This window comes from Molossus molossus, unplaced genomic scaffold (assembly GCF_014108415.1).
Source record: "Molossus molossus isolate mMolMol1 unplaced genomic scaffold, mMolMol1.p scaffold_m16_p_10, whole genome shotgun sequence".
Lineage (NCBI taxonomy): Eukaryota > Metazoa > Chordata > Mammalia > Chiroptera > Molossidae > Molossus > Molossus molossus.
In genome coordinates, this window is record NW_023425345.1 from 41,874,513 (window position 1) to 41,900,957 (window position 26,445).

A 26,445-nucleotide genomic window follows, 5' to 3' on the forward strand; every position below is an offset into this window, starting at 1 on the left:
CTCGATGTGTTCCTTTCACATCGATGTTTCTCTCTCTCTCTCTGTTCCTCTCTCTCCCTCCCACTCTACCTGAACAAAAAATGGAAAAATGTCCTCGGGTGAGGATAAAAAAATAAAATAAAATAAAATAAAAGTGCACACTCTGATCATGAAATATAGGTAAGAAACAGCCTGATACAAAAATAGATTGTCGATATTTTGGCTAAACCAGCACTAGTTCTGATGATGACACACACATGAGTGTTCCTCGACTTTGAAATGGATAGCTGTGAAAAAATAAGTTAAAAAACTTCATAAGCTAGCAATCTTGAAAGAGATAACTAGCCATACCTGGACTTTTTAAGCATGCATTTTGCATGTTCAAAAATTAGAATCAAGAATTAACCAAACCAATGCTTATGAATTTTAATAGTTATGAAAGTTTGTTTTCTAAATCTTAGTTTACATGAGTTTAGTTTATATATGGTAATGTTTATGTGAATATACTTATAGAAGGCAGAATGGCTTTATTTTTATTAGATTTATCCCCATTCAGTGCTGCAGGGTTTAGCTTTCCACTGATTTGATGAAAGCAAAACACTTGGGGGCCACCACAAGAAACACTATAAAAAAATTCCTAGACGTGTATATTTAGTTTTCAAGGAAGAAATTGGATTGGAAAAAACAACAACAACCACTGTATAGTGCTATATGTTCTGGCAAGATGCTCCCTGAGGCAACATCTCCAATATAATGCCACCAATTTTACAAAACTAAGGCAGCATGTAACGGCATCACGGCACTGGCTTCAAGGGAAGAAAAATCCTTATGAAGCTTGTTGATAACGGGACTTACTGATATTCAACTCACATTTAAGATAAACAGTATCAAGAAGCCCACTCTAGCCTTTTTAAAAAATGTTTTTATTGAGTTTTTAGAGAGAGAAAGGGAGAGACAGAAACATTCATGTGAGAGAGAAACATAGATTGGCTGCCTCCTGCACGGCCCTTGCAGGGGATCGAGCTCACAACCCAGGCATGTGCCCTGACTGGGAATCTAACTGAGACCTCTCAGTCCATGGGTCAACCTTCAATCCATGAAGCCACACCGGCCGGGTGAGAAGTCCACTCTAACCTTTAAGATTAGTTTATAATTGGTGGTAGCTCTGTTCCCTCCCTAAGATTTTTTACGTTTTTTAAGTGGCATATAGACCTTTTATCGATAATTTCAGACAAATTTTAGATGCAGGATCATGAATTCACATTGGGATCTACTGGAATGGAAGGAATGTCCAGGCATTCCTGCAAAGAGAATTAAACTACAAGAAAATGACCTTTAGTGAGTTTGTAAATTTGAAAATTTTGTTTTTCTCTCCATGTCTCTGATAAATAGGATAATTACCACCAATGATATGATGATGATCAAATGAGGTAAGGCATATCAGAACGTTAAACGAATTCAAGTTATTCAGAAAAATGACAGTAGCATTTATGGAGGGTTAACTGTATGCCATTTAATCCACATAGCCTCTCCATGAGATAGACATGCTTATTTTTATTCCTATTTCATAGAAATGAAACAGGTTATGCTCTCAAGAGGCAGATCTACAATTTGAACTAGGCAGTTAATACCAGACTCGGTCTCTTAGCCTCTACTGTGCACTGCCTTAATTATCAGCACCGCATCTTTGCAATAGACTTGACCACTTGCCAAACATTTGCCTCTTATTTTGACTCTTGCCCAGAACTTGCCCCGTGAGCATCTCCCCCATTATCTTCTCTCATGCTTCCTAAGATGTGAGGAAAATAAGTCCTTGATGCTTCCGATCTTGATCTGCCTTTCTCCAAGTCACTACAAACCCAGATAGGGAGTTACCTTGAGATTATTTCTGGCGGAGGCAACACAGAAGCATTTTTTTCTTATCCCGGAAAGCCTGGTCCATCTGTTTTGTTTGGTAATGTGGTACAAAGCACGCAAAGACAAAGGTCACAAGATGATAAATTCTGAGAGAGACCCACAAGGGGGTTTGTCATACAGTCCACTGCATGCCACACTGTTTAAGAGCCCTGTTTCTTTATCACGTTTCATACAGTAAGAGATTTGGGGGAGAGTCAGAAATCTGGCTTAAAATGCTTTCTAATTAATTTATAGAAATGTATTCAGTGGCTACTTTGTGTTTATCTCTATAAAAATATTTAAAAACTGCCAGTCCTTTGGAGAAGACACATAAAATGACACCCAGGGAAACTAATACCCACTGGATATAAGTGGTAGGGACTTGTGTAGCTCATCAGGACCAGTTGGATGAGCGTTTGGATGTTTTTCAGAGGAGGAGAATAGCAGTCTGTAGACCTGCAAGTTTATAATACACTCAATTTTCTGATAAAAGCATAGACTAAGGTTTGTGTTAACATGAATTCAGGGAGCTTTGAGGGACTCGGTGCATTAGAATTTGTTGTCTTCCCCTCTCCTTCATCTGCCAGTCAAAAGATGTAGAAAACTTTATACACATTTGGTCACGGTCACGTGCGTGGTGGAGTAAAGGATTTCATGAAGACTTAAGACACATAGAGGACTGAAGGGCAGACAAAACCAAATTGAAATTGATGATCCTGCCTTCAGAAACTTAAGAGTGTCAGTTGTTGGGACTATGGAAATACATATTTTACAAATCTGTAGAGGTCAATAAGCTTATTTCACCAATAATAATTCTAATAATGATGACATTACCCTAAAGGAGTATCATAGATTTCAAAACATTCTGTAATTAAAAAAAAAATTTTTTTTTTCTTTATTGATTTTAGAGAGAAAGGAAGGGAAAGGGTGAGAGAGATAAAAACATCTATGAGAGGGAACATTAATTGGCCGCCTCCTGCATGCCCCCCACTGGGGATTGGGCCCACAACCTGGAAATGTGCCCTGACCTGGAATCAAACCAGCGACCTCTTGGTGCATGGGTTGATGCTCAACCACTGAGCCACACTGGCCGGGCAAAACATTCTGTGATTTTATATGAATCTGGCATTGTCCTTATTAATGGTAACTGGGATAGTCAATGGCATAAATTAATTAGTGAATAAACATCTTTAGTTGCCAATTATATCAACCTTTTAATATTTAAAAGTATTTCTTAAGAAGAAACAAAATAAAAACAACAACAACACTGGAATAAAGGTACAGAGTAGAGTACAATTAAAAATAATGACCCTAAGGTCAACAATCCAGAAGAGGCGATCAGGTTGTATTATTATATAGTAAGACCTCCTTCATGGATATTATTCTTCTATGTAGAAAATAAAACTCTTTACTACTTCAAGTCATAAAATGTGCTACAGGAAAAGGATGGTGCTGCTTAAACAAAAAAAAAATTCTAAAAATCAGATTTTTATTTCACAGAATATTTGCATAAAAATAGCATCTTGGCTGATTTAGAATGCATCTGCCTCATCTGCTTCGTCTTCTCACTGTGTACCTGAATCCATAAACCTGGAGACTGCAGCTAAACACAGTGTTTTAGGGACTCAGACAGTGAGTGAATAGTAACAAGCTAACAAATGATTTCACAATCAAGGTTCTATTTTCATGTAAATGTCTACTTCAGTAACGACTAAAATAATGGAAACCTAGAATATGAAACACTAAAAAGTAGGCCTGTAAAAACGGTCCTTTGGAAGGGAAGATATTAAAGGACTATGAAAACAGTTTTGTTTAGTATTTACGTGTGCTCATTCTTAACTCTACATAATTTCTACTTGGATTCATGAGAAAACAAATAGCATTTTTATAACTTTCTTTTCTATTACTTTTTTTGTGAGAGGAAACAAGAAGAGAGATGACATTTAAAGTGCAATTCAAGAATTTCTAAGAGTTTAATCACAATCTATTAGTCCTACATATGCCACACTAGTCGCCTGTTTTGCCTCTTTTATTCACATTCTCCCACACATTCAGTGTAAGGAAAATAGTCTAAAAATTAATGTAGAGAACAAAATCAATACAGGAAAACCCCAGCTAACTTTATTTTAAATATCCCAGAGCTAGCCTGAGTACCAATTTAATTATTGTTACTCATATTGTATATGATGATCTTTCACCTTTTTGAAGACTTTCAACTTTGTCAGTTAAGATTTAGCACAAATAAGCATAACTCAACAATAGTTTCTCTTAGACTAACAAGGCTATGGTGAGTATGTCCCTGAATTTATGCCATGAAAAATAGCAACAATGATACTAACCCAAGATAGCAGCAAAAAAATGCACAAATACCAGTAACAAATTCTGATTATCTTGGGATTTTAAGTTAAAAGTTAGTCATTTCTATAATTTGTTATAAAAACAAAACTAAATTCAACACAGTTTCAATAGCCCCTGAAATATCACATTTATTTGGAAATATGGTGGAGCATTTCTTCAAAAAAGCTAACCTGAATAACAAATCTTCAGATATGCTAATATAACCTCCAAAATACTATTTTGGGTTGCTTGCTTGATTGCAGCCCAAAGTGTTAGCTTATTTTATTGTTATTCTTCAATATAATCACAAGGCAAAAAGAAGCAAGACCAGATGGCTAAATTAAGAAGAGTCTGTTTAGATGTATGCTGAAGAGGAGTAGAGACCAGAGACCAAAATGTGAATCTTGGGGAAGTTTAGTTGAAGTGTTGACAGCACTAGATGTAGCTGCCAGCCAGATTTTTCTGTCTTCTGTCCTCAGTTGAAAATACTCAACTTTTTTGGTGGGACTGGAAGAGGAAGAAGTAGAAGAAAAGCAAAAAATATAAAAAATAGAGTTCTGAAATCTGTATTTCCAGAGACACCACTGGTTAAAAATTGACCTTGACAAAGGACATCACAATTAATAAACAGAGGTTTCACAAATAAAAAGTGTCCATTTCTAATATTTGAAAATGAAAAAGGAATGGCACTCTTCAGTAAAGTACTTTTATATATAAATGTTAGCAGTATAAATTATTACCTTTTCAGGAACACAGTTTAGAAATATCTAACAAACTATGAAATACACATACAATTTCATTCAACAAAACTATTCTAGCAAGTGACCTTGTAGACATGTTCAATGAAGTGCACAAAACACACGCACCAGGATTTTTTAATATCGAAGCCTTGTTTATAATGGAAAAATAAAATAGATGCAACTAAAATGTACAGCACAGGATATTTTTGAACTAAATTATGTACATCTGTACAATTAAAAACTGTTAAAATAAAGCAGACATATAAGTACTGACATAGAAATGTGTATACACAATATGTTTAATGAACAAAATACACAAAATATCGTGTACAGTGTGATCACACTGTTACAAAATATAATGTTTGAGAATAAATTTCTAACAATAATTACATCTAAAGAGTATAATTATAGGGCATCTAGCTTCATCGTAAGCTATTTTCATTTTACCTAATTTTTCTTTTTACCATTTCACAATTTATGTTTATATTGTGGAACAGAAATATTAATATTTATGTATAAAATTTGGGAGACATATATTTCTTTCCCAAAACCTGAAAATAAAACACTAATAAAAGGAAAGTATTGTGTGGTTTTTGAAAAAAAGTACTATAAGGAATAATAAATATTATTGAGGTGTTTAACAGTTTTCAGAATTCTTTTTAGTTGCAAGAGACTAGGAATTCTAACTGATGTTGTTCACAGGAGAGTCAATAGCCATTATTGAAACTATATATAATTAATTGTCAATTATTATCATTAATTTGAATCCAAAATGTATGCAGCTCATTATATTCTATTTTGCTATTATTCAGAAATTTTGTGTAATTATGTGTTTGCTTTTAATATAATTTTCCACCATTGCAGGCATTTATCCACTTAGAGCAGGGGTTTTCAATCGGTGTGCAGCGGCAGGCTACCAGGGTTTTTAAAGCATGCAACACCTAACTATTTAGTCAGGGGCACTGACCTCTTTCCCTTAGCTTGTCAGATAAAATAGTAACCACAGTCAACACAACCATAGCCCTCCAATGTGAATGAATCAAAACTATACCTATCTTTTTTTTTTGTCAGATTGGCAAAAAATCTATCTTTCGGTGTGCCACAGAATTTCAATAATTAGTTTATGTGTGCCATGTGATTGAAAAGGTTGAAAATTGCTGACTTAGAGGTTAAGATTTCTTAATAAGTAAGGTCAGACAGCCCAAAAAGCTTACAATGTCTATAACAGGTGAAAAAATTCCACAGAAAATCTATCACAAAATATAAAAATAATTTACTGAAATATTTGAAATAGATATCTGTGACTACATTTCCGCAGTGGTTTTCATACTGGGGTTCTCCATTTTAAAATGCTATGACTTGTTATTTTCATACCAACAGAGATTTTTAAGTTTGACAGGAACATGTAATTCTACTCTTCATTTCTTATCATTAAGAATCCATCAGGTATCATATGAAGTCAATATCCTGATCAATTCGTATAACTCACAGTTAAAGTTTAAATCTTCAAAAATATCTAATAATAAAATTTTTAGATGTTCTGCATTAGAAGGCATCACTTTTCCTTAGGCTATATAAACTAAACTGTATTTCTGACGGGCAGCAAATAGATAGTAAATATTAGTTATAAAAGATTAAAAGTTAACAGTACAAGTAAATGAATTTCACTTTAATTAATTTTGAAAAATAAAAAAGAAAATTATTGATGTGAACATTACTCTTGAGAGAAAGAGGGGAGAGAAAGTGGGTGAGCAAAAGGGGAAAGGGACCAGTGGCGAGATGGGGGGTTAGTTCCAGCAGGCGCAGAGCTCAGGGCCCAGCACAAGGTGAGTGGTCGGCAGATGCTAGCTATTATTATATGCAAATTAAGTTGATAGCCTTGAGTAAGCCTTCTGTAAGAATAGAAACAATAGCTTCAGAGTGAAGAAAAACATATATCCTTAGGGCCATGAAAGAGTAGGAAAATCTAGTAGAATTCAATAATTTTAAGGTAAACTGTAGAACTACAGAGACTCATGTGAACTATATAAAACGATTTGCCTGTCATTATATAGTGTGAGAAGTATGATGATAAAACCAGATCTCCTCACAGTATCATTAGTAATAATCAAAACTTAAATTTTGTGCCCAATTGTTACAAGACCTTAGGAATAAAAACACATAAACACACATAATACAAGAATTATTTAGCTTGTTAATTTGCATTTTATTACCTAAGGGGATAATATATTAATAACCATATATTACAAAATTACAAATAATAAAGAATAGGTAAATGTATAACTAACATTTAAAAGATATATACATTTATTATATACATCTTCATATAAAATATATTCTATGTAAATAATACTTTTGTCATTTTTAGATAATATAGTTATAATATAAAAGTTAATATAAGTTCAGTTAGATTAATTATGTAGTGAAATTCAAACTCTCTTTTCCCAGGTCCTATTTGTAAATAAAAAATGGGTTCTTATAAATTCATGGGAAGTTAACGTTGGAACAAAGTGTACCTCATAGGTTGGGGCTCCATTTACATACAGATTTCTTGCAGAAAAAGGTCACAAGCATTTCTTCCAGCACAGGCAGTGCTATAAATAGGAAGTGTGTAAGCCAAAAAAAAAAAAATCTTGGAAGTTGGAAACAGCAGGAAAATATGACAGTGTGATATAGTTGAGACTTTGCACAAGGTACAGTAGAAATCTACTTGCTCTTATTAGCCCTCAGGATCCTCAAAAGGAGAATGTCAACAATCAATAAAAATGATTTATTTATTGGTAACAGATTCTGAAAATATTGTTTACTGATATACATCAAAATGTTACTAGATTTGCACTGCTGACAAAACATATTGGGTATTTTTTACACTTATACACACACACACACACACACACACACACACACGTGCGCGGGGGCGCGCGCGCTCTCACACACATGCTTCACATGCCCAAAAGCAAAATTTTTAACTTTTTTAAAACTTCAAGTAATTATTTCAATACGAAAATAATGGCCAGATAGAACACACACTTTCTTTAAAGTTTATAAAGACTATGCTAAGAGATATCCATTGTCCTACCATCTTTCTTTACCAACTGTTAGCTACAGCTACTAAGAAGTTTATTTATACAGGAATTTATTTATGTTATGACAAATTCAACTTTCTATTATCCCACCTTATAAATACAAGAATATGCACAGACAATGGAATATTAAGGAGTGTTGGCAAATAGTTTATCCACTTGTTATGTTTTCCTTTAACGTTATTGCAACCACCACCAAAGCTTCTAAGACTGTGTAGCCAGACGGCAGGTTGCAAGATGTCTGTATATAGCTAAGTTTCTCCACTTAGGCAAGCGTTGTTTTTGTTTGTTTTGTTTTCTTAAATTTGAGCAAAATGGTACAAGCTCTCCCTTCTGGAGGAACTATCATTGCTTCTTCAACCCCCTCATTCTCCCATCCTGCCTTCTTTTTCTGCCTCTTAACAATCAGTTACTTAATGAGTATTGAAAAAAAGAAGAAAGAAAGAAAGAAAGAAAGAAAGAAAGAAAGAAAGAAAGAAAGAAAGAAAGAAAGAAAGAAAGAAAGAAGAAAGAGAGAGAGAGAGAGAGAGAAAGAGAGAGAGAAAGAGAGAGAGAGGAAGGAAGGAAGGAAGGAAGGAAGGAAGGAAGGAAGGAAGGAAGGAAGGAAGGAAGGAAGGAAGGAGAAAGGAAAGAAAGAAAGGAAGAAAGGAAGAAAAGAAAGAAAACTTGAATTATAATTAGGAAGAGATTTACATGAGTTTTGTCTCTGGCTGCTCTTATTTGTCATGAAATTACTAAACATTCAAATTTGTCCCTTTAGCCATTTTTATATATTGTAAACACAAGGTAACAGCAAATAAATTCGAAAATGTGGATATTTTTGATCATATGGTAATAGATGATTGTTTGCAAGCTCTGGGGATGATTGGTGAGGTAAACAATAGGAGCAACTAGGTTAAAAATAGGAATAAGTTGGGAAAACATCCTCAGTAACCAGGGTATCAGAGTCCATAATGCATTATCTAGACAAACTCTGTCTGGACTCTGGCAAATTTTAAGAATAGTTACAACAACCAATTTTTTTCTAATAGGTATTCCTGCCTAGAAGCTTATGGAGCAACTAAATGACTATTCACCATCCATATCTACATTATGATTTCATGAGAAGATACATTCTTTAATATTCTAGAATGTTACATTTACAACAAGCCCTGGGCTTTCCTTCAATTTTAAAAATAATAAAAAGTGAATCTAACACATCCCATGTGTTAGGCAAATGAAAACGTACTGTGAAAGCACACCTAACTTTACAACTATTATCAACACGATAAAGTTTTTTTCTCTTGATCAAAGAAAAGTTACAATTTTTTATGAAAGTAATAGTCTTGGTGTATAAGTTTATCTTATAGGTCTGAAATAAAAGTATAATTGGACTGCCATCAAAATGTAATAAAGGTGACTATGTCAGTTGCCTATTACCTAGTGGTAGCACTTGCCACACACATTTAAAGAAATGCTTAAGCAATAAAAAAAAAAAAATTGGAGAATGACTTACCCTCCTTTAATATAGTCAAGGAATGAAACTTCTGTTTCTACCAAGAAAGAGAGTAAGGTTACCTGAAAAAAAGAAAAAAGAAGAAGAAGAAGAAAGAAAGAAAGAAATATTAAAAGAAAGGGGAAAAAAAAAAACACAGGGCAGAATTACCTGCTATTACTAATTGCAACCTCAAATGGACTGTTTTTTGGTTTGTTTGTTTGTTTTTACTATTAGGGAGAAAATCATATTTCCTAGCATTTGAGAATCAAAGATATTATTCCTTATTACAATCTGCAGGACTGATTATTCTTATATTTAAAATTATCAGAAGGAAAAGGGCCAAAAACTTCAAGGACACTGTGTGACTTCTCATTTTAGATAAAAGAAAAGATGAAAGGCAGTTGAAAAATGGTTAAAACTGAAACATCAAAATCAATGAGCTAAGCTGTGTCAGAGGAAATGTGTGTTTTTTCATGGTCCTGTAATGAGGACTTCCAATACTTTAAGTGTCTTGGCTTTATAGTAATCTTTAAAAGGAAACTTAGAACACAGATTTTGCTTCTTCCAAGGAGAATTAATCTTAGGAAAATATTTTCAAATCGAAATAGGATGATTTTAATTTTTCGCATTGTTAAGATACTTTCATTTTCGCACCTTCTGTACTGATTTAGTCCAGCATTCCCGCACAACTGTAAATGTTACTGCACTATAAACACACACTTTCCCATGATATAAAATGAGTCATCACAATTAAGTGTAGCCTATAAAGAGTATAGTATTTCTTGCTGCCACTTAAACTTCTTCATGTCTGCTTGATTCTCTCTAGTGTTTCCACTGAATGAAGAATTCCTAAGGAAACCTCAGCTTCCCTCCCAGGCCGTATGGACCCTGGAGCAACGTGCAGGGAGCTGGGTCACTCCTTCCCATGAGGTGTTTGTTCTATATTCGAAACACACCCCCAGCAAGTTTATTTTTCTATTATATACCTTTATATCAAACGTCTGAGTGAAACAGCTCAGTCTTACTTCTATTCTGATCAAAAAATGTTATTTATATATTTTATTCATTTATTGGCATCCTTAATGAATAACATAATATTTAACTTACTGTTCCCGAATTAATATATTTTTTCTTTTTTACTTTCTTTTTGGGATTCACCACCTTAAAAAGATAAAACAATTACAATGTGTTAGGGTGGATATTAAAACCACTTTAAAATGTGTAGTTTGACCTGCTGCCCTTACGTCTTATGCATTTCTTTATTTACCAAGGCCTTTAGTATGACTCCTGAACAGTCATCATTTAGCCGAAGCTTCTCTGCAATAGTTACTAAAGATATCTGTCTTTAAAGTCTTTTTTTTAATTTTTCTATTGCCCTGGCTAGTGTGGCTCAGTGGTTAGAGTGTCGGCCCTCTCACGGAAGGGATACAGGTTCAATCCCTAGCCCCGTTCGGTCGGTCGGGGTGCATACGAGAGGCAACCAATCTCTCTCTCTCTCTCCCCCTCCCTCCATCCCTTCCACTCTCTCTAAAAATCAGTGGGAAAAAAATGTTCTCAGGTGAGGATTAACAAAAAAAGGAAAAAATGTTTTTTTTCTTTAATATTCTCAATTACATTATGCATTGATTACCCTTACTCATTTGCATCTCTTGATGTGAGAAAGACCTTTAACACCCAAGGTTCTAAAAAAAATAATGACTGCTCTGTCAAAAACAAATATAATTGTGAAAAAATAGTATAGTCAAAAGACAATTTTTCATTAAATTAAATACACAAATATAACAAATCTATGTGAATATAACCCAACTATGTGAATATGTAAGGGCTCTATTGACTCTATTGCTTTATATTGGTAATACTTTTTTTTTCTGTATTGATTTTAGAGAGAGAGGAAGGGACAGGGAGAAAAGATAGAAACATCGATGAGAATGAATATCGATTGGCCACCTCCTGCATGCCTCCCACTGAGACTAGGCCCACAACCTGGGCATGTGCCCTGACCAGGAATCAAACCAGCGACCTCTTGGTTCATGAGTCAGCGCTCAACCAGTGGGCCACACCGGTTGGGCTATACTGGTAACACTTTACACCAGGCACGCAGTCTGTACAATAAATAATTGGTAAAGGTGTGTTTGTGAACAGAAGACTAAATTTTGGACTGTTTATGCCATGAGAAATATTACTGCCTGCAATACTACGTTATTCACGATACTGGAGGATATCGGGGGTATAAAGATGAACAAGGCCCATCAATCCAGTAGGAAAACCAATCTAACAGGGTAAGCGCCTTGAGAAAGGACCTTTCAGCACAACTCAATACAAAATAGAAAGGAAGAATTTTGATAGAAAAGAAAGATGAAAGAATTTATAAGTAAGTGTTATTTGAACTAGAATTTATTCATTGAAAACAGGGCTCCAGTGAAAGGGAATAGGCAAACGCAAGATTCTATGGCCCCGGTTGGCTGAAGCAAAGTAAAAACATAACGATCATCAAAACAGAAAGGGAACCCATTATATGGGACAGCATAATTGCCAACAATACATCAGATAAGGGGTTAATTTCCAAAATATATAGAGTACTCATACAACTCAACAAAAAGAAAGACAAAGAACCCAATTACTAAATGGGCAGAGGACCTAAAGAGATACTTCTCCAAACAGAACATACAAATGGCCACGAGACATATGAAAAAATGCTCAATGTCACTAATCATCAGAGAGATGCAACTTAAAATGACTATAAGATATCACTTCACACCTGCCAGAATGGCCGCCATCAACAATTCATCAAACAACAAGTGCTGATAAGGTTGTGGAGGAAAGGGGACTCTAGTACACTGCTGGTGGGAATGCAGACTGATGCAGCCGCTATGAAAAACAGTATGGTGTTTCCTCAAAAAGTTAAAAAGTGAACTACCATTTGACCCAGTGATCCCATTTCTAGGAATATATCCTAAGAAGCCTGAAACACTAATGAGGAAGAATATATGCACCCCTATGTTCATAGCATCACTATTTAGAATCGCTAAGATCTGGAAACAGCCCAGTGTCCATCAATAGATGAGTGGATAAAAAAGTGGTGGTACATATACACAATGGAATACTATGCAGCTGTAAGAAAGAATGATCTCTTATCCTTTGAGACAACATGGAGGGACCTCGAAAGTATTCTCCTAAGTGAAAGAAGCCAAACAGAGAAAGACAAATATCATATGATCTCACTTATTTGTGGAATATCATGAACAAAACAAACTGATGAACAAAATAGACCCAGAGACATAGAAGTGGGGTACAGACTGACAAACCTCAGAAGAGGGGGTGGGAAGGGAGGGAAGAGATAAACCACAGAACTTATATGCATGTATGCATAACCATGGACATAGCAATGCTAGGGATGGGGTGGGGTGGGGATCAGGAGGAGGGTGTCAATGGGGGAAAAAGAGAAACATCTGTAACAAAAATAAATTAATTAAAACATTTTTTAATAAATAAATAAATGAAATGAGTCTGAAGGCTGGCTGGCACATGGACCAGCAGGAGACCCTGAAAAGGCCCTTTATTTGGGTCCAGCCCTCTCATAGCTACAGTCCACCAACAGTCCCATAGATGCAGGGTCCCAGGTGGAAACAGTCTTGTCTGCACCCCTAAAGGGTAGATCTTAAAGGGTTCAACACTCACTTCCATACTCATCCAGCTACTGTTTGTGAGCAATCTTGCTGACACAGAGAACCACCATAAAATACTTATGTCTGTTCCTCAGGAGAACCTGAAATATCCCTATATTGGGCTCCAGCCCCTCCAGTCTCTGTCAGGAAGCAGTCCAGTCCACCCAGAGACCCAGTGGGATATGTGCTCATCTGTGTCCGAGCCAGGTCTACAGACTAGTGTTGACTTCGGAACTTGAAAGAGCCATGGGTCTTAGTTCCAGGCCCTCTTAGGCATGGCTCCAGACCAGTTCTGCCCACTTGTGGGGAGCCCTCCCAGGGACGCAGCGGAATCCACACCTACCTATGCACCTAGTAACAGGTTAGCTGACTGAAGACTCAGTACCAGCCTACTGAGCAATGTACTAGAGCCAATCTCATCCACCTAGGGACCCAACAGAGTCCATGCCCAGCCAAGCCCCTGGTAATAAACACACCAATCAAGGAGCCCACTGCAGCCTCAAAATGAGCTCCAACCCAGTATGACTGCAATTCTGGAGGTACTGTCATCCCAGGAATCAGACAGAAGATTTATCTGCTAAAATAAGCCTAGGCTTTTAAAAGCTCAGACATCTTGCTGGACATTGAGAAGGTTAAATACATGTGCAGGTCTCTGTGCATGGCCAGGGAAGACCTGAGGAAGCCCAATCCTTCATTTCTGACTGACTGTGAGTCCGTTAAAATAGCAAGTGATCTCCATGGCAGAGTTTTACACTGTCGGAGGGGACAGGGAGACACCAACATATGGAAGCAGTTGATTTGTGGAAGGTTCTGTGGTGACTGGCAGTGGATGAGTCCAGAGTACAAGGAGCACTGGTTCCTGAGTCGTTCTTCCTCAGCTTTGAGGGTAGACAGAGGAAACAGACATCTATCTCTATAAGCACAACTGGTTGTATTACTTTCATTGCCTGCTTAGAGCCTTAATATTCCTTCCCTGAAAGACCCAGATGGAAAAATTGATCCATTATTCAATCTTTGTCCTTGCCTGTGAAGCATTCTCGGGTTGAGTTTTCCCCCACTCAAATATCTCATAGTCCACTAAGTATATACTATTCTATAGAGCAATTTTCAAAATACACTAAACATATTTCCTATATTTGTCTCGCCCATTAGACACTGAAATTTTTATTTCGCTCTATATCCCCAGGGCCTGACACAGAGTGAGAATACAGAAGCCATGTAATAAATATTGTATTTATAAGTTAATACATGAATGAATGTATGGAATACAACTGCTTTAGGCCAGTAAGAAGGTGGTAGAAGAAGGTGATTCCTCCTCTCTCAAAAGAGGTTAATTTTAGTATCAATCTGGTTGGGGACCAGTTACCATTATTGACTAAATACTGAAATATTCTCATTTGCTATCCATGTATATTAAATTTAAAAATACAGAGAATGTACAGGTAATATAGCGCAAGGATTAACAGTGCTAAAACATACCATATCTAGTAATTAACTAGCAAGGATGTGTTAAGGCAGAAATAACTAGTGTGTTTGCTTTAATAACCTGGATTTCTTCTGTGACTGAGTCATACCTTGCCATTCCCCTCAGTCTTCATCTAAACAACAGTGACTATGCACAGACACACTAAGCAGACCACAGTTCATTTCATAGCACCATGTGGACACAACTAAAATGCATACTTTACTCTTTTTATTATAAAGGACTTAGGAGGTTGGTAGGAAGGCAAAATATAAAAGGTGAAACTTAAGAAAAAATAAACTTGCATCCTATTGATTTTTTTTTTAATCCTCACCCAAAAACATTTTTGCATTTATCTTCAGATAGAGCGGGAGGGAGAAAGGAAGGGAGAAAGAGAAACATCGATGTGAGAGAGACACATCAACTGGTTGCCACCCACACGACCCCAACTGGGGCTGGGGACAAACTGCAACTAAGGTACATGCCTATAGTGGGAACCAAACCCAGGAGTCTCTGGTTCATGAGCCAACACTCTAATCACTGAGCAAAACCAGCCAGGGCTTGAATTTTTTAAAGATAAGAAAAAGTTACACTGCCAAGAATTTTAAATGTCCCAAAATAGATTTAAAAGACCATGTGACTTGAAATTATATCACTTAATCACAGAAACAAGCCTGCTCAATAAACTTAAAGATTCTTATAGCCTGCTGGTGTGGCTCAGTAGATGAGAGTCAACCCATGCACCAAGAAGTCGCCGGTTCGATTCCCTGTCGGGGCACATGTCCAGGCTGTGGGCCCGATCCCCACTGGGGGCATGCAGGAGGCAGCCATGCAATGTTCTCGCTCATCAGTGTTTCTATTTCTCTCTCCCTCTCCCTTCCTCTATCTCTAAAATCAATAAAAAAAAATAAGATTCTTACATATATTGGTACTAAGTTAATCTTTGACAATTATCCTTAGCAAAATCTATACTTTTAAAGCATAAATATATTTATTCCAAAGGAAAATTATAAAATAAAATTCCTCTTACCTCATATACGTTGAATTGTGATTGCCCTCTAGAAAGTTCCCTATAGCTTGTTGTAAATTCTCCAATGAAGTCATGACTAAAATTAAAAGGAGAAAAAAAAAACACATAGTATTAGTTTTCAGGTATAAGTCAATGATATTTTTAAGCGTCTTAGAAATATCTAATTTAATCATGAAAACAATGCTTGATATTGTTATAAACATAGCTTAGCCTTACTTTAAAAGAGACTGATAGTAATTTCATTGTTCTTTAACCCAAAATCCTGTGTGCTCAAAAATTCTATTTTGTTAGCAAATAATATTTAATTTATCCACAAATACTCCTATTTCAAGCAAGCATATTCGTTTTAACAACTCATATCTCAAAAACATTTCAATTTCTGTGATATCCAAATGATTCACTATTTATTAGGATTAAAGTTTAAGACACTCAAGAATTTATTATTTCCCATATCAATAATCACAAATATACAAAAATCACCAAACTTTCCTATGATTGGGATGTAACAGGACAGTATTTTTTTTTTTTTTTATCCTCACCCGAGGACATTTTTTGATATTTTGTTCAGATAGAGTGGAGGGAGAGAGAGAGAAAGAGAGAAAGAGAATCATCGATGTGAAAGGGACACATTGAGTGGCGGCCACCCGCACAACCCAACCAGGGCCGGGGACAAACTGTAACCGAGGTACGCGCCCTTAGCAGAAACCGAACCCAGGTCTCTCAGGACCGCAGGCTGACACTCTAACCGCTGAGCCAAACCGGCCAGGGCACAGGACACTATTTTTAAAAGGTTATCCCATGTTAACATGGGCAACAGTCACCAAACTTTATTTTCAATACACATAATTTAAAAGTATATTGCTAATACCACTATGGTTATTCTGAATTTCTTCGCCTCTTTAAAGCAATAGCCACAGTCATTCTAAGAAAGCAGGTCTTTTGCAGATGCCTTCTTAGTGTGGGTGGGGAGGGGCAGGCTAGAGGAAGCATGTGTTAGTTCTCACTATAACATGCCTATCAGCATGATTACTGAGACTGACCTGTGCAACTGTAAAACATGTCATGCGTTCAGCAGTTTAGAGGAAATTTGTATTCCATTACACTTTGCTAATTAATGGTTAACACTAGGCTGAACACACACTGCTGAGAAATAAGGGCGAAATGCTGGTATTCGGTGCCATGGTGAAATGCCTCAGACCGAGAAGGTAAAGATTGTAGGAGCTATAGTACTATAACAAACATATGGGATTTCACTGTTATTCTTATCAGTGAATTTAACATTAGTCCATTTGCAATGCAAATGAAAGCTGATCATTACCATAAAAACAGACATTCCCCAAACACCCACACTGGTTTAATGCTTAGCTTTGACTCACTGAAATCTATAAATCTCCCATAGACCTGATGACCAGTGACACAGAAAGTTGTGTCTAGCCAAGCAAAATATGATTTCTAAAGATGGAATGTGGAAGGAAAACTCTAGCTGCCATTTCATTTGATTAGAATTTTTGCAATAAGAGGTGGTTCTTTAAAAAAATATATATTTAAAATACAGCTCACTTACTTCTATCTAGCCTCCAGTCTCCCTATTGCAAAGGTTCCATACATACATCTCGGTATTGTGTACAGGGCGTTCCTCTTCGCACCAGATCCCCGGGACTTCCTCGAGACTTAATTTTCAGAAGTAGATCCATACACATGAAGGCCGTGATAAATATATTTAGATTTATGAGCCCAAACCCCTAGCACTCACTCTTTGAAGTTACTCAAGGAAAATTATAAAACAGTACTTTAGTGCCACACATTTCTCATAAATGATTATTTGATTTTCAGAAGTGCAAGCTAATACTTGTGATATCTTTCTCTGCAGATAATAAAAACTTCAGTTATGGAGATTCTGTTTAGAATCTATTCTCCCTTGCTATGCATGTTTCTGATATCTTAAGTAAAAATCACTGAGATAAAGATTCTATTTATAGCACTTCAAACACACTGTAATATTGATAAGTATGGACAAACCTTATATAACCAGAGCTCACCACACTAGTGGTAGGAATCTATTATACAGGCCTTAAAAATAATACCTGAATCATTTAAGTCCTTATGGTAGTTTCCTGATTTTACAAATCCTATACTTCATTTGGTTAATTGTTTAATTTCAACTCTTATTGTTAACATTAAATTCTTGCCACTTAACACTTATTAAAAACTTGATAGAGCTCTGACCAGTTTGCTCAATGGTTAGAGCACCATCCCACAAACCAAAGAGTTGCTACTTTGATTCCAATCAAGGGCACACACCTCGGATGCAGTTCCATCCTGGCCCTGGTTGGGGTCATGTGGGAGGCAGCCTATTGATGTGGCTCTCTTACATCGGTGTTTCTCTCTCTCTCTCTCCCTCCCATTCTATCTGAAGATAGGTGGAAAATATCCTTGGGTAAAGATTAAAAAAAAAAAAAAACTTGATAGAGACAAGCAATATGTACTATTCTCAAGTAAATTCAGTTAATCAAGTCCCAAATAATACATCCATCTGGATAAACCAGTCCAATAGAGCAGCAAATATAGACCCAATTGCACATGGTCAGGTTTACCAAACTGAACACTGAATTGCCCATGTTGAAGTCATTGTGAAATTTTCTAAGAAGCAGTTCTTTGATATTTGGTTCTATTTGTTCTTGTCAAATCTGTTCTTCTAAAGAACTGAGTAATGAACAATGGAGTACAAGTCTCTTTGGTCTCAGTGCTAGGAATCTGTGCTTTTTATTTGTGTTTTCTATTCTGAAAGGACCCTGTTCATCATGAAATGGAGATTTCCCCTCTGAGTAGAGGGCTTTAAGCCAAATGAGTGGCCCATTTCTAGGAGGATGTGTCTTCATGACGCACTGTCCCTACTGACTTTCAGATAGCTAACCTTTACTTCCCCTCGCTTCAATTTCCTCACATGGTCTTGTTCACCAGGTCTTACTATGTGCTTTATATAATAAGCTTATTATATCTTATTATAAGCTTCTTTGGATTCTTTCAAGAATAAGACAGGTCATAAATAAATTTTAAAATGAACAAAAACTTGCCCCCCCATTCTGAATCTTGTTCAAGATTGTTATTTTGAATAAAACAATGAATGTGCATATCATTCAGATATAATGCTACTCTTACGTTCTAGAGGAGAAAATGTATTGAGTTACAAATTGCTTTTCAGCCTCTGAGACAGTATTTCTGTGAAATTAGAAAAAAAACAAAAAACAAATAATTACTGTATCTATTCAGATCCATTTCCTAGAAAAAATGGATGATGAAGTGAGGATTTGATAAAAGATCATAAACATAAGGCAGTAAGTAGATAGAGCAATAAAATAGTCAATCTTAGAAATAAGGTGGGTGCCTTGTCTCCAGAATAAATCAGAAAATTTGGGTGGATAAGCGAAGAGATTCTCAGGTCAATTTTGCTCTAGATTTCTTAAAATATTGGGAATTTTTATAGTTTCCATTGTAACCTGTCCTATCTAAAAAACTGTATATGAAATTATATATAAATATTGAATATATATTCAATATATATATATTGATAAAAAAGTATTAAACATGGTTTTCACTGATTTATTCTTATAATTATATTTCCCCTATCATCAATTATTCCTAGATGTTATTAAAATTAAAGGGAAGAAAATTAAATTTGTTACAATATTTATCTGCTCATGATTTTCAATGGTATAACATTGAAACAATTTTCACTATGCAGAGAAATATGACAAAAAACATTTTCATAATAAATCACAATTTCCTTGTGATTTAATAATATGGTTTTGCTATTTCCTATTAACTCAATTGAAACTAAAATAATTTTTCTATGTTATAAGTCTCAAGTTCTCTGCCTACATTTACAAAATAAAGTTTACTCCATTATTTTTCTAATTTTCATCTCTAATTTTTTTCTTGGAATTTTTATTTTATATATATGACTTCAAATCTGAGGAAATAAATTTTAAAAGATGTTTAAAGCAAATTGATTAGCACTATGGCTAGTAGTTTTTCTCTAAAAAGCCCCATTGAAGTAAAATGATTAAATTGTTAAATAAGGATATTACATGTCTTCACATTTACATCTGAAACCTGTAGGATGGTCCCTACTTAACAAATGCATCCCAGAGGGGATCCAGGACGGCAGCAGAATAGGTGGACATTACACACACCTGCTGCAGGACCAAACCAAAATGACAACTAAATTATACAACAATCGCCCTGAATAACCAACTGAAGACTAGCTGAACAGAAGTATTCTAACCGAGGATTTACAGAAGCCACATCAAGACCAGAAGAAAGAATGGAAATGGAAAAAGGACTGGCCCTGAAGCCCCATACTGGTGCTGAGAATCCAGAGGAACATCTCATCTGCAAAGGTCTCCCCTGAGGAGCAAGGGGATTCAACCCCACACCGGGCTCCCCATCCAGGAGCACAGACCAGGGAAGAAGAGCATGCACCACACCTGACTGAAAATCAGGGATTCCACCTGCCAGGGAAAGAGGGGAGACTGTGAGAAACCCAATGCACCAAATCTACAGGGAAGGCAGCTCAGAGGGTTGTGTGGCTTTGAGGACACAGCCACCCAGGGCTCTGTGCTGAGTCCCTCACCCACGCTGTCCACAGACACCATCCTTCCTGGTCAAGCACTCCAATTATAAGGCTTCAGCCTCAGGGAACGTACTGGCCTCAGCCTCCTGACTTGAGGGTGGCCCTGCCCTGCCAAGCTAGTGCCCTGAGGAGAGGTCTTGGTTGCCGCCAGCCTGGGCCCAGGGTGCAGACTTCCTTGGAAGGCTCTTACGGATTCCGGGCAGACTTGAGTGTCAGAGACAAAGAGGGAAAGACAGAGGTGTGTGGCCCGAGCACAAGGACCATTTCCCTCCACAGGAGATTCGCAAGCCCCATCCTCCTGACTCCCACCTGCTGAGCTCTAGCCCTTTTATTTGAAAAAACTGTAAGTTCTAAATATAAAACATGCTTCCAGACTTCATTCGCATTTCATTTGACCTTGATGCATTTTTTTTCCATTCTCTCAGAGGTATTAAAACTCTAGGGTTAGGTACCTTTAAACAGCCATGATCTCAAATTGTAACAAAAGACACAATTTTAATAGAAAGCCTGTTATGAGTCCCTCTCTACTAAACAATTATAACGTCTTCAGAAACCTGCAGACGATGCCCAAATGGTTCTCTTTTTAAAAAAAAGATTCTGATATTTTCTATAGCCACAGGTCTGCAACACGTTCATTTTTTAACAACAACAACAATAAAAAAAGAAGAGAGGTTCCAAATAATGCAATTATACAAAGTCATTTCTTATTTTTGAAGGAGGAAATACATTTGATAAACAGGCAATCAGCTTGATGAGCCAACTTGTATGAAATACCTGCTTTGTGCCCTGGCCGGTTTGGCTCAGCGGTTAGAGCGTTGGCCTGCGGTCTGGAGAGACCCGGGTTCGGTTCCCGCTAAGGGCATGTACCTTGGTTGCAGTTTGTCCCCGGCCCTGGTTGGTCGTGCGGGTGGCAGCCACTCGATGTGTCCCTTCACGTCGATGTTTCTCACTCTCTCTCCCTTCCTCTCTCTCCCTCCCATTCTATCTGTACCAAAAATGGAAAAAATATCCTCGGGTGAGGATAAAAAAAAAAAAAAAAAAAAAAAGAAATACCTGCTTTGTTTAGGATTATCATAATAAAAAGAGTTACTGACTGACACCCAGATCCCAGTACTGTATGACTAGGAGAGAAGTGACATATGGGCTATCTATCTGTAATGTATAATTTATGTTACGCAAATATGTCATGCTGGTAGATACGGATCCACCTGTGAGTGGTGGGGTGGGAGGAGAAAACCTGCCACCTTGGGTATCAAGGTGACAATGAAAAAAGGGATTAAGGGTGGGACATGATGAGATGACCATGGACCTTCAAGCATAAAGTATTCCGAATGTAGCTGGTTATCCCTTTCCTAATTGGTACATCTTTATCAAGAGAATTAGAAATTGCTCCAAGCGGGTCTGGCTTTAAATAATAGTTCATAGAAACGACCTACTGACTTTCTATTGATCACTGAACAAATGAGCTCCTAATATTAGAGACGTCAACTCATCGTGAGGAAGGAAAAGAGAAAGAGAGCGGGAAAGGGGAGAAAGAGAAAGACAAGACAAAACAACATACATGAGAAAAAGAAAACCAGCCTTAGGCTGTGACAGCCATGCTCTCATCACTGAGTCAGAGAGAGATGGAAGGAGCTTCCCTGACACTCGGCTTCTGCCCCAGACTTGCCTAACATAGCAGGATCTAGTTGTGTGTCTTTCCTGACATGAGACTCATTATCTCCCCGAAATCCAAAGAACTCAGTGGAAGGATCCTTTGTGATCTTGTTGAACCCCACTGGGAGAATAACTCACCTAGAGAGTGAGTGCAGATACCAACTGTCACTCTTGCCTGTACTAATCAAAGGTGAGCATTTTGGCTCTGAATTTTCCTAAGGAAGTCACAGTCCCTTTTATTACTCATCTCTTTAAGTTTACATGACAATCATTAAGGCTACCTGTCCACTGTTTGTACCTACAAAAAACTGACACATTAAAAATGAATAATGGCAGATTGAAATATTTGGAGATTTTCTGAAAAAGCAGAAAAAAGTCAAAATGAACTCTGACTTGTCTTTGGTAGCCCTCTCTGTAGTGCTACTTAGTAGACAGAATTTATGCAGCCTTTTGCCTGCCCAAATAAAAGAGCAATTGGATTCAGAAAGACGATGCATGGGGTGGTGATCTCTTTTAGATTTTAAAAATAAATTAATGATAGATTGCATTTAAAAACTTGTGTTTTTTTTTTTAAAAAAAACACTCAATTTACATAAACTAATGTACACCCAACTTTTTAAGAAATAAGTTTACTACATATACTACATTGATATATCACAAACTACCAGCTGCCCTAGGCATGTCTGCATATGTAAATTACACCTGCACATGTCACTCTATATAGAAATTCTTCAAGTCATCTTGAGCCAGAAGTTGACTGCATAAATGGTCAGGAAACTGGAGAAAAACCAAATCTTTAGAGGTTGAAGAAGAGGTTTAAAAGGTCACTTCTTTATGACTGTCTTACTCAAAACTTATCGCCATGTCCATTTTTTTTTTTCAGTTCTCGTGTCTATTTTATTTATTTATTTATTTGTTTGTTTTTGTTACAGATGTTTCTCATTTTTCCCCCACTGACACCCTCCTCCTCTCCCCCCCACCCCATCCCCAGCTTTGTTGTCCATGTTCATTGGTCATGCATACATGCATGTAAGTTCTGTGGTTTATCTCTCCCCCCCCCCAACTCCCCCTCCTCTGAGGCTTGTCAGTCTGTACCCCACCTCTATGTCTCTGGGTTAATTTTGTTCACCTGTTTATTTAGTTCATTATATTCCACAAATAAATGAGATCATGTGATATTTGTCTTTCTCTGCTTGGCTTGTTTTGCTTAGCATAATACTCGCCAGGTCCTTCCATGCCATCTCAAAGGATAAGAGATCTTTCTTACAGCTGCATAGTGTTACATTGTGTACATGTACCACAGCTTTTTAATCCACTTATCTACTGATGGACACTTGGGTTGTTTCCAGATCTTAGCTATTGTAAATAGTGCTGCTATGAACGTAAGGGTACATATGTTCTTTCTGATTGGTGTTTCAGGTTTCTTAGGGTATATTCCTAAAAGTGGGATCACTGGGTCAAATGGCAGTTCAATTTTTAACTTTCTGAGATAACACCATGTCCATTTTAATTATAACACTGACAACCTGTCTTTTGCTTCTGATTCTTGCAAGTCAACTACTCAGCTCTCTAATAATAATACCATTTATTTAGTGTTTTGCCAGGATCTCAGCTAATAATGAACATGTAATATCTCATACTGCTCACAATAATCCTATGATGTTGGTTATGTTATTACACATGAGGAAACTGAGGCAGAGAGATGTTTTATAAGTTGCCCAATGTCATGCAGCAATAAACAGTGAGGCTGGAGTGTGTGGCTCCAGAATCTTCTTAAACAGCACACCATCCTTCACTATCTGCCCACGCCTGTACATTTAAATATGGATTCCTCAGTTTATCTCTCAAAAAACTCTTCAAGCTTCAACTTAATTGACCCTTTGAGATTTATCTCAAATTTCAAGACTTCTCCACACACATCCCAGACACTGGGTAAAATGGGACTGGCCACTTCACTAAACATCCTGAACTTTTCTCATTTCACAATTTTACTAATGATGTTTCGATATAAAATGCAGCCTCTTATTAGAGCAGAGAGAGAATTGAAACCATACACACACACACACACACACACACACACATATATGATTATAAAGTCTAACATTTATTTATCAATTACTATGTGCCAAAAACTGTGTGAATCCATTTATGTAACTATACCATGAGCACAATTATGTATAATAATACATGTAGGTATTGTTACCCTGATGTTACAGAGGAGGAAACAAATCTTAGGGAAGTTAAGTATATTCCCTAAAACAACTTAACTAATAAGTGGTAGAGTCACAACCCAAATTCCAGCTCTGTATGACTCCAAGAAGCAAGCTGTTAGCCATACATTCCTGGCTTCATTTATTCCAAATTCTAATTTGTGTTATAGTTGAGAGCAAGTTTTATATCTCTCTGCTAAACTGTACACTTGGAAAAAGGCTAGATATTGCACGTCAGAACACCCCCTCCCGTCAACAACACCACACACACACACACACACACACACACACACACAGTTTAAGTACAAGGATCACCCTTTCCCCAACCTCTTGAAGCACTACCTAGTTATCCATGGGGGATAGAGGGGAGAGACAAATCAATGAGTGGGTAAATAAATGAATAAATAATTTCAGAGAATGAGAAGGACTTTGAAGGAAATGATAATGATAACAAAAGAACTTCCTGAGGAGGTAACACGAGACTGCAATCTGAATGACCACACACAGTCTCAGTACAGAAGACAGAACTATGGGAAGAGCATTCCAGAAACAGACAACAGCAACAGCGGAGTCCCTAAGAACAAAACCATCTTGGCACGTTCAAGACACAGAAATAAGGCCCCTATAGAAGTAGAATAATGAACGAAGAGGAGGGTGTTACAAGGTAATTTGGGCAGCTAGAATGTATAGGAAGGGTGTTGAAGATTGAGGTAAGGAATTTAGATTTTATTCTAAACTCAGTGGAAAGCTATTGGGTAGTTGTAATTAGCAATGTAACTTAATCTGATGCATGGTCAGAATCTTTGCTAAGACCAAGGAAAGAGGCAGAATCTTTGTTAACATTATAATACTAATTTTTTTTGTTGTTGTTAAGAGAGACAAGCATATTTAGATTTAAAAAGGTTTTTTGCCACAGCGGAGACTAACAGACATCTCAAATTCAACATGTTCAAAATTAAGATTTCTCTCCAACAGCCTTCCTTCTTTCAGAAATGGTCATTATATGCTTCCAGTTTTCCGAACAAAGACCATGAAGGCATCCTTGATTTATCCAATTTGCCGACAAAACTTGAGGCCATTTCTCTCCTTCATCGTCCAAGGACTACCATGGCCAAAGTCCTACTCATCCCAGACCAGACTGTTGCAATTGCCTCTCAACTACCTTTCTGCCTTTAACTTTGTCTCTCTTCAGCCTATTTCTAATACTGCTGCCAGAGGGAGCCTGTTAAAATAAGTCAGATGATACTATTTCTTGTCCAAACCCTCAGTTGTACTTTGAATTCAGGGTCAAAGTCAAGGTCCTCACAATATCCATGGATAGTTCTCACTTACCTCTTCCCACATTCCTGCCAGTTCCCTGCTCATTTCCTTTACTTCAGCCGCACGGGCCTGTGTGCTGTTCCCCGAAAACTCATGCTGCCCTCCCCCCCTCAGGCCTTCACTTTTCCTGGCCCTACTCACAAAATACATGCTCTACATACTCGTCAAGCTTTCTATTTTGCTTCTTTTAGGATTTTACTGAAATTCACCTTCTCAATTGAGATAGAAATTTGATTGTTTGGATATACCAATATATACTTTTTAATGAATATTTAGTGGATGTACCTGAAATTCAAATCTGGTTTATTTTTATCCTAATGACTGCTACAAAATAGGTATCATTTATTCATTGAGTAAATGAACATAATTTGATGATTGTTAAATGTTATCTGGAATTATATTTTTGATAATGCTCTCCGAGGCATAACCCTACAAATCTCTTTGTATCGAAGAGTTCACATTAAATTACTCTTCTCTGTAAACATAATGATAGACAGTGGAGGATTCGACTAGCTGACAGGAAGCCCGATGAAGATCAACTCTGCCCAAATATCACCTGATCTCTGGGATACAGCATCCTCATCATTATGTCATTCCTCTTCAATGGTTCCCCATTGTCCTTGGGATGAAGGCCAGAATCTTTACCATGACCACGGAGTGTGGACCTGCAAGTCTCTCAACCCCATCTGACGCACTACCTCCTTTTTGCTCCCTGCCTTTCAGATATTCTAGACTTCTTTACAGTCTTTGAACATGTCATTCTTCCTCTCGCCTCAGGACGTTCACAGATGGTAGTCCTCTGGCCTGGAACACTCTTACTTCTTCTTCCACATACCTTCCAAACTCCTAACTTTATGTCCCACAGCAAAGATCACTTCCTTGAGGACGTTTTCCCTGACTTCACTCACCAACCAAACACTCCATTCCCTCCTTATGTACTTTTACAATATAGTCCTT

The 26,445-nt window shown here is 36.9% G+C and overlaps 1 protein-coding gene across 2 annotated transcripts in view; it reads right to left on the reverse strand.

Moving 5' to 3' along the window:
• Positions 1–26,445, reverse strand: part of CPNE8 (copine 8) — a 191,716-nt gene that overhangs the window by 50,372 nt on the left and 114,899 nt on the right. Inside the window, exons 11-13 of one of the 2 annotated variants that reach the window (XM_036251304.1) lie at positions 15,670–15,745; positions 10,620–10,673; positions 9,531–9,592 (exon numbers count right to left, since the gene is read on the reverse strand). In XM_036251304.1, coding sequence (XP_036107197.1) covers positions 9,531–9,592; positions 10,620–10,673; positions 15,670–15,745 — 192 coding nt within the window. The remainder of the gene's footprint in view (positions 1–9,530; positions 9,593–10,619; positions 10,674–15,669; positions 15,746–26,445) is intronic. The other variant, XM_036251305.1, reaches the window with a different exon arrangement.